This window comes from Procambarus clarkii, chromosome 34 (assembly GCF_040958095.1).
Source record: "Procambarus clarkii isolate CNS0578487 chromosome 34, FALCON_Pclarkii_2.0, whole genome shotgun sequence".
NCBI lineage: Eukaryota > Metazoa > Arthropoda > Malacostraca > Decapoda > Cambaridae > Procambarus > Procambarus clarkii.
In genome coordinates this window covers 16,302,595-16,312,506 of record NC_091183.1, presented here as the reverse complement: position 1 = coordinate 16,312,506, position 9,912 = coordinate 16,302,595, and the positions used below count along the sequence as shown (strand labels likewise).

At 43.3% G+C, this 9,912-nt stretch overlaps 1 protein-coding gene across 1 annotated transcript; it reads left to right on the top strand.

The window, feature by feature from the left end:
- The first annotated feature begins 2,334 nt into the window (after positions 1-2,334).
- LOC138371013 (ATPase family AAA domain-containing protein 3-B-like) lies at positions 2,335-3,279 on the top strand. Its single transcript, XM_069335653.1, has one exon. It carries the CDS (start codon positions 2,335-2,337, stop codon positions 3,277-3,279), a length of 945 nt encoding a protein of 314 aa, XP_069191754.1.
- The last annotated feature ends 6,633 nt before the right edge of the window (positions 3,280-9,912 follow it).

The window sequence follows — 9,912 nt, the reverse complement described above, 5'->3', positions numbered from 1 at the left end:
CTCCCACCACCCATCACAAAGTCTTCGTAAACACCTCCCACTACATATCACACATCAGGTAAACACTTCCCACCATCACACTTGATTAGCACCTCCTACCAGCCATCACACACTTGGTAAAACACCTCGCACCACAAACACTTTGTAAACACCTCCCACTAATCATCACACACACTTGGTAAACACATCCTACCACCCATCACACACACTTGGTAAGCACCTCCCACCACACACACTTGGTAAAGACCTCCCACCAACCATCACACTCACTTGGTAAACAGCTCCTACCACACACCACACACAAACTAACAAACACCATAACAAACGCAGTGTTTCCACAGGGCTACTATGTAGTGAGGAAAGAGAGAGAAGGGAGAGGAGGAGGTGGTGTAGCTTTGCTACTAAGAGAAGGTTGGAGTTTCCAAGAGATGGTAATTCAGAACTGTGAAGGTTTCAGTGACTACATATCAGGCACCATAGCAACTGGAGGACAGAAAATTATAGTAGTAGTCATATATATCTCCCCACCGAATGTCAGAAGACCCAGACAGGAATATGATAGAAACAACTTGGCCACCATCAATATAATAGAGAGAGCAGCTTCTGTGGCTAGCAGGAACGGATCCAGGCTACTAATCATGGGAGACTTTTTTTTTTTTTTGAGATATATACAAGAGTTGTTACATTCTTGTACAGCCACTAGTACGCGTTGCGTTTCGGGCAAGTCCTTAATCCTATGGTCCCTGGAATACGGTCCCCTGCCGCGAAGAATCGTTTTTTCATCCAAGTACACATTTTACTGTTGCGTTAAACAGAGGCTACAGTTAAGGAATTGCGCCCAGTAAATCCTCTCTGGCCAGGATACGAACCCATGACATAGCGCTCGCGGAACGCCAGGCGAGTGTCTTACCACTACACCACGGAGACTGAACCACTTCAACCATGGAAAGATAGATTGGGGGAACAGAGACACACATGGAGGCCCAGACACATGGAGAGCTAAGCTGCTGGATGTGGCAACAAGAAACTTTCTAAGTCAACACGTCAAGGGACCGACAAGAACGAGAGGAGGGGATGAACCAGCCTTGCTTGATCTGATATTTACCCTCAATGAGTCGGATATAAGGGAAGTTAAGTTGGAAGCCACCTTGGGAATGAGTGATCATAGTGTATTCAGCTTTGAGTACCTGGTTGAGCTAGGAATTATCACCCCCAAAAAAGAACTGGGAACCAAAGGGCTGGCGTACCGAAAGGGAAACTATGAGGAGATGAATAAATTCCTATGGGATATACATTGGGACACAGAACTCGGAACCAAGTCCGCACAAGACATGATGGACTATGTCACCCAAAAATGTCAGGAGGCTGTAAGCAAGTTTGTCCCAGCCCAACAGGAAAAAAACAGAGGAGCAAAGGAAGAATCCGTGGTTTAATAGTGTTACGGTATATCGTATTCGTGTTATTTCATCGCATAAAGGCACGATTATTTAAGTCATACGTTCATTATTACAGGAAGAACGAGGTTAACAACCATGGAGGTCGTTAACTGTCAGCACGGTGTGGCTCGTCCGGTGGCGGGAATGTCTGTTAGCCAATCAGAACCACCGGGCGAGGTAACGTGTGCTGGCCGGAGCATGTGGAGGGACAGATGTCTACTCCCCTCCATTGAGTCAACAGGCTGTCGTCGCGTTTGGATGTGTGACCAACAGACCCAACTGTTAGTGTGCTCCACCCTCATGAAGGAAAAGGACCTCGAGGCATGGTCGACGCTCTTGAAAGTTATGGAAGATAACAGCTGTGAGATTTAGAGGTCGGCATGGAGGTAACGATTTTCCTGATAGCGGTACAAATTGCAGGAAAGTAGACGATTTATAAGTGGGAAGATCAATCGGACAAGAGACGACCGTAGCATGGTCGTAGTATCTTTCTCTCTATATATATATTTAACTGTACTTGTGTACAATGCACATATATATATACATGTAAAATATTGTATATAAGGTGATTAGAGATATATCACAATATATCCATGATGAAGTTTTATACCATCTTATTTTCTTGTCCTTTGTCAGACCTCGGCACAAAGTGTGTCGCACCTGACAACAGGTCCGGCTGAGGCTGACACCTGTTCAGATTCATGTACCCCGTTGTAGTACAACGAAGCATTAGGATAAACATTCAGAATAAACCTAAATTAAATGTGTTGGGTTGTCAACAGTTCGATCCCAACACATATGGGGGCCTGTCCGGGATTGTTTTGAACAAGACACACTGTGTACACTTGCAGCACCCAATGCTAGTCATCTAGGTATCTAGCCAGGTAAAATTTTCATCATGGATCGTGTCCAAGAATTTATAACAAAAGAGGACCCATTGATTTTGGAGAGCTGTACGAAAGAACAGCTGAAGCAAATCGCCGAACACTATGAGATAGAATTAGTGTCGACTAAAGTGGTCTATATGAGACAAGAACTTGGAAATAAAGTAAGGTCTCGACGCGAAGACGTCGGAGCGGTAGGATTAGATGTGAGTGCAAAGGAAAATGGGGAACAAGATAATGAGGAAGTGTCTTCTAATTCGTCTCGTAGGAGTGGAAGTTTAGAATATGAATTGGAACGTTTGAAACTGGAAGCTCAAATTAAGAGGGAAGAGAGACAGTTTCAGTTAGAGAAACTGAAATTGGAGAAAGTGAGACTTGAAAGTGAGCAAAAAACGCGTGTAGAATTAGAAAAGGAGAAAACGAAGCAAATGGAAATCGAAGCAAATAAATTTGTGGCTGCTCAGAGGCGAGAGCGAGAGGTACACTCGGAGAGCATACCTATGCCTGCAGCATATGATCACAAGGCACGTGAAAAGGAGGTTCCGCAATTTTGTCCAGAAGAGTCTGAGTCTTTTTTTGAGCATTTTGAAAAAGTTGCTACACTAAAGCAGTGGCCAGAGGAGGATTGGGCCCAATTGGTGCAAATAAGATTGACTGGGGCAGCGAGAGAGGCCTATACCCAGCTCTCTCTTGAAGATTGTAAAAATTACTGGACTGTGAAAAACAGTGCATTAAGGTCATTTCTACTGACACCTGAAGCTTACCGGAAGCGGTTCAGAAAAATGGTAAAGACACAGAGGAGCACATATGCTGAAACAGCCAGAGATTTGGAACGTAGATTCCAGAGATGGATGGGTTCCGAAAAGGTAGAATCTTTCGAAGACTTGAAACAATTGATGTTAATGGAAAAATTCTTGGAGATGGTGACACCAGGTTTAAGGTTCAAGAAGCAGGAATAAAAACACTTAGAAGCAGCGGACAAAGCAGATGTAATTACGGAAGCTTACAGAAGTCTCCAGGAATATGAAGAAAAAGGTCATGCAAAGTTGCAGGGTAGTAAAAGACGGTATACGTGGAACAGTAGAGATGGTCGTGGATATACTGGCAAGCCGATAGCCCGACAAAGTCAGGGGTATGTGGAATTTTCTCCGTCGGGAGGTGACGCATTCGAGGGTCAGGCTAGCGCACCCTCGGGTCAGGGAGGAAATACAACGTCTAGATATCGAGGTACAGGACAGTGGAGACGTGGCGAATCCTATTATAATGGACAACGTGGTTCGAGAGGACGAGGATTCTCTTCTCAGGTAATATGCTACACATGTAACAAGCCTGGACACTTAAGTAGAGTGTAGGCAAGGCAGAAGAGTGGTGTCCCTCACAGTAAGTAAATACAGAAGTCCTTATATAAATTTAGAGGAATTGCCCCAGGAGAAGATGTCCATTACGAAAGGATATAACCCTTTCATTAGCAAAGGTATGGTGAGCATTGGGGGTCAGCCTGATCAACAAGTCACAATATTACGTGACACAGGAGCGAATCAGAGCTTAATACTGAAAAGCTTGATTCCTGAGTACACATCTTGTATAAATGGACAAATAATTAAGGTACGGGGTATAAATTCAGAGATGCATATACCTGTGTGTACAGTAAAGCTAACCTCTGATTACTTTACAGATGAAGTGATGTTAGGAGTGTGCTTGGATATACCCGTTCCTGGAGTACATGTCATCTTGGGCAACGATTTGTGCGGCTCAAGTGTGTTGCCAGAGGTACTGCGCAGTGATGTACCAAACGAACATCAAAACAATGTGGAAGATGAAAAATGTAATAACATAACGCTCGCCAGTATTCTGGAGGATCCCTCAGAAGATGATCAAATAGAAGTATATCCAGCCTGCGTCGTAACCCGAGCGCAGAGTGCTCGACTAAGAGATGTGCCAGAGAGGATGGACGTATCTTCTGCAATGGAGGAGGAAGAGGTGGATTTTGGATTAAAAGACTTGTTTGAGGACAGTGCCGCACCAAGTACAGCGAGAGTGGAAGTAAGACCACAATTACCATCCCACATAAAGGTAAGCAAACCAGAATTTATAGTTGCACAGAAATTAGAATTTGACGAATATATAAAGGAAGCTAAGGGAGGAAATGCTTGTATCACGTCACCCACTTACTATTACCTGGACGACGGGGTTTTGATGCGAAAATGGCGATCAGACCACGCGCCAGCTGACAAAGACTGGGTTGAAAAGGATCAAGTGATGGTACCTAAAGGTTATAGGAACTCTGTATTGGAAGTTGCCCATGCATTAGAAATGGCGGGACATCTCGGTGTTCATAAGACACTTAGGAAAATACAAGACCATTTTTATTGGCCAGGTATGGCTGCAGATGTAAAAAGGTATTGCAGAACTTGTTTACCCTGTCAGAGAGCGGGAAAACCTGCTCCAGCGCTTCCTAGAGCCCAACTAAAGCCAATTCCAGCGTTTGGGGAACCTTTTGAAAGGATAATAGTTGATTGCGTAGGTCCCCTACCTAGAACAAGAAAAGGGAACGAATACTTATTTACCATGTGTTCAGCGACTCGTTTTCCCGAGGCATTTCCCGTGCGAAAGATAACCTCCAGAATATTGCTTGACAGGTTACAGCAATATTTTTCGTGGGTAGGAATGCCGAAGGTTTTGCAATCGGATTTGGGCAGTGTTTTTCAATCAAAGCTGTTCCGTAAGACAATGAAGAATTGGGATGTGAAACAGATTAGGTCATCTCCCTATCATCCCCAATCTCAAGGGGCCATCGAACGTTTTCATGGCACTATGAAGAGCCTTTTGCGAATTTATTGTGCTGAGCAAGGGGCACAGTGGGACGAGGCCATCGCCCCATTAATGTTTGCTATCAGGGATTCAGTAGTTGAGTCCTTAGGCATGACACCGTTTCAATTAGTATATGGGCATACGGTGAGAAGTCCTATATTTATGTTGAAGGATCGGTTAACATCTGAAGGTTCAAGAGATAATCTGGAAACGTATGTTCAAAAGTTTAAATGCAGATTGTTCAGGGCGCGAAAGCTGGCGAAGGAAAATTTGAAAATATCCCAAGCGACCATGGCAAAATATTACAACAAAGGTACCAAAAAGAGAAGTTTTAATGCAGGTGATAAGGTATTGGTCTATCTACCTGTAAAAGGGACGGTAAATGATTCAAAATTTTGTGGACCCTATATGGTCAAGAAGAAACTTGATTTAACGTACGTAATACACATGCCTGACAGACCGAGAAAATCCCAGATATGTCACGTGAACTTAATGAAAAGGTATTGGGATAGAGATGAGGATGGGCAACTAGACACTGCTGTAATGTGCGCAGTTTCCAACGAGTTTACGGAATTAAACCATAAGAGGCTAGAAAGAGCAGATGGAGCCCGAATTTCTAATTCTCAGTGGTTACGAGAGATGAATGAACACTTGTGACATACTTAGATGATCAAAGAAGGCAGGACATAGAGATTCTCATGAAATACCTATCACTATTCTCTGACGTACCGCGACGACACCGCGAAATTACGCACGAGGTAAATGTAGGAGGAGCTCGACCAATAAAGCAACATCCGTATAGAATAAATCCTGAAAAGAGAGAAATTATGCGACGTGAGGTAAAATATCTATTGGATAACGATCTGGCAGAATTGAGCGACAGTGATTGGAGCTCACCTTGTCTACTGGTGAAAAAGCCAGATGGCACACATAGGTTGTGCACGGATTACAGAAAGGTGAATTCGGTCACTATCGCAGATTCGTACCCAATTCCTCGAATTGAGGATTGTATTGACCAAATAGGACACGCCCAGTTCGTATCTAAAATTGACCTTTTGAAAGGGTACTATCAGATACCCCTCTCAGAGAGTGCCAAGAGAATCTCTGCCTTCGTGACACCTGACGGTCTTTATCAATATAAAGTACTACCATTCGGTATGAAAAATAGTGGAAGTTGTTTCCAGAGAGCCATGAATAAAATCCTACAAGGGATGGTAGGTTGTACAGTTTATATTGATGACATCAGTGTATTCACACTCGTGGGAAGAACACCTTCATCAACTAAAAGAGTTGTTTGATAAATTGGAAGAGGTAAATTTGACTATTAATCTCCCAAAAAGTGAATTTGGCAAAGCAAAATTGCAATATCTTGGATACATCGTAGGACAAGGGGAGGTTGCCCCTGTCAGACAAAAAGTTGAAGCCATAGATAAGTACCCTGTGCCTAGAGGGAGAAGAGATTTACTCAGGTACCTCGGCATGGTGGGGTACTATAGAAAATTCTGCAGAAATTTTGCAACCACTGCGGCACCATTAACAGAACTTTTAGTAAAGCATAAGAAGTGGCAGTGGGACGAAGCCAGTCAAGAATCGTTTAATAAAACGAAATAATTGCTAACATAAGCCCCTGTATTGGTTTCACCCGATTTTCAGAAGTCATTTTCCCTCTTTGTCGATGCAAGTGATGTAGGTGCGGGCGCTGTTTTGACTCAGAACCAAAATGGAACTTGTAAACCAGTGTCCTATTTCTCTAGGAAATTTTTACCAAATCAAAGAGCATATAGTACCGTTGAAAATGAAACCTTAGCCTTAGTGATGGCGCTACAGCATTTTGAGGTATACGTGGGAGCGGGCATAGGACCTGTTACGGTCTTCACAGATCATAACCCGCTCGTATTTTTAAATAAAATGAAGAATACCAACCAACGCCTAACCAGGTGGGCTCTAATATTACAAGACTATAACTTAAATATAGTACATATTAAAGGAAAGGAGAACGTAATGGCTGACGCATTATCCCGTAGTATGGTATAAAGAAAACAGTAGACAGTGTGAAATGAAACGTTTTAGAAAAGAAAATAGTGAAGTGATGAAGGACGGTAGACTTCAGGAAAGTACTTTTGTATCAGCCACACCGTCCAAAGCGGTGTGTTCAGAAAATGTACATATGTATTTTTTGTATATACTTAAAGATAATTTTGTTGTTAAAACAGATTTTGTGTGCAGTCGGAGGCAAAGGAGATCCTGTACGCCAAAGACCAGTGGTCAGTAGGTACGGCAGCATGTCTACAAAAATGATAAGGTATGTCTGATAAGACATGTCATTACTAGAATGAGTTGAATCTTTGTACGATGGACGAAAAGGAATAATGCTTCATCCGGTAGAGAAAATTAGTGTGGATGCTTCGAAATAACACTCTTTTAAGGGGGGAGGAGTGTTACGGTATATCGTATTCGTGTTATTTCATCGCATAAAGGCACGATTATTTAAGTCATACGTTCATTATTACAGGAAGAACGAGGTTAACAACCATGGAGGTCGTTAACTGTCAGCACGGTGTGGCTCGTCCGGTGGCGGGAATGTCTGTTAGCCAATCAGAACCACCGGGCGAGGTAACGTGTGCTGGCCGGAGCATGTGGAGGGACAGAAGTCTACTCCCCTCCATTGAGTCAACAGGCTGTCGTCGCGTTTGGATGTGTGACCAACAGACCCAACTGTTAATGTGCTCCACCCTCATGAAGGAAGAGGACCTCGAGGCATGGTCGACGCTCTTGAAAGTTATGGAAGATAACAGCTGTGAGATTTAGAGGTCGGCATGGAGGTAACGATTTTCCTGATAGCGGTACAAATTGCAGGAAAGTAGACGATTTATAAGTGGGAAGATCAATCGGACAAGAGACGACCGTAGCATGGTCGTAGTATCTTTCTCTCTATATATATATTTAACTGTACTTGTGTACAATGCACATATATACAATATTTTACATGTATATATGTATATATATATAAGGTGATTAGAGATATATCACAATATATCCATGATGAAGTTTTATAATATCTTATTTTCTTGTCCTTTGTCAGACCTCGGCACAAAGTGTGTCGCACCTGACAACAGGTCCGGCTGAGGCTGACACCTGTTCAGATTCATGTACCCCGTTGTAGTACAACGAAGCATTAGGATAAACATTCAGAATAAACCTAAATTAAATGTGTTGGGTTGTCAACAGTTCGATCCCAACAATAGGGAATGTATGAAAGCAAAGGAGCTGAACAAAAGGGCATGGAGGAACTTCCGTAATAACAGAACACCAGAAAGTAGAGAGAGATACCAGAGAACCAGGAACGAGTATGTTAGTCTGAGAAGAGCAGCTGAGAAAAGGTATGAAAATGATATAGCTAATAAAGCCAAGACCGAACCAAAGCTACTACACAGTCACATCAGGAGGAAGACAACAGTGAAGGAACAGGTGATGAAACTTAGGGTGGGAGAGGACAGGTACACAGAGAATGACAAAGAGGTGTGTGAACTCGACAAAAGGTTCCAGGAGGTCTTTACAATTGAACAGGGAGAAGTCACGGCGCTAGGAGAGGTGGCAGCATACCAGGGTGACCTTGGAAAGGTTCGAAATTACAAGAGATCAGGTCAAGAAGCACCTATTGGAGCTGGATGTGAGAAAAGCTGTTGGGCCAGATGGAATCTCACCATGGGTATTGAAAGAGTGTGCAGGAGCACTTTGCTTGCCACTCTCCATAGTGTATAGTAGGTCACTGGAAACGGGAGACCTACCAGAAGTATGGAAGACTGCTAATGTAGTACCAATATTTAAAAAGGGTGACAGACAAGAGGCACTGAACTACAAGCCAGTGTCCTTAACTTGTATACCATGCAAGGTGATGGAGAAGATTGTGAGAAAAAACCTAGTAACAAATCTGGAGAGAAGAGACTTCGTGACAACCCATCAACATGGGTTCAGGGAGGGTAAATCGTGCCTTACAGGCTTGATAGAATTCTATGATCAGGTGACAAAGATTAAGCAAGAAAGAGAAGGATGGGCGGACTGCATTTTTTTGGACTGTCGGAAAGCCTTTGACACAGTACCCCATAAAAGGTTGATGCATAAGCTGGAGAAACAGGCAGGAGTAACTGGTAGGGCGCTCCAGTGGATAAGGGAGTACCTAAGCAATAGGAAGCAGAGAGTTATAGTGAGGGGTGAGGCCTCAGAATGGCGTGAAGTCACCAGTGGAGTCCCACAGGGCTCTGTGCTTGGACCTATCCTGTTTCTGATATACGTAAATGATCTCCCAGAGGGTATAGACTCATTCCTCTCAATGTTTGCTGACGACGCCAAAATTATGAGAAGGATTAAGACAGAGGAGGACAGCTTGAGGCTTCAAGAAGACCTGGACAAGCTGCAGGAATGGTCGAACAAATGGATGTTAGAGTTTAACCCAAGCAAATGTAATGTAATGAAGATAGGGGTAGGAAGCAGGAGACCAGATACAAGGTATCACTTGGGAGATGAAATACTTCAAGAGTCAGAGAGAAAGACCTGGGGGTTGATATCATGCCAGACCTGTCCCCTGAAGCTCATATCAAGTGGATAACTTCAGCAGCATATGCCAGGTTGGCTAACATAAGAACGGCCTTTAGAAACTTGTGTAAGGAATCTTTCAGAACATTATATACCACATATGTCAGACCAATCCTGGAGTATGCGGCTCCAGCATGGAGTCCATATCTAGTCAAGCATAAGACTAAACTGGAAAAGGTTCAAAGGTT

Bases quoted from the DNA above. Each gene is read 5' to 3' on its own strand.
- LOC138371013 (XM_069335653.1), top strand. From the start codon at position 2,335: ATGGATCGTGTCCAAGAATTTATAACAAAAGAGGACCCATTGATTTTG.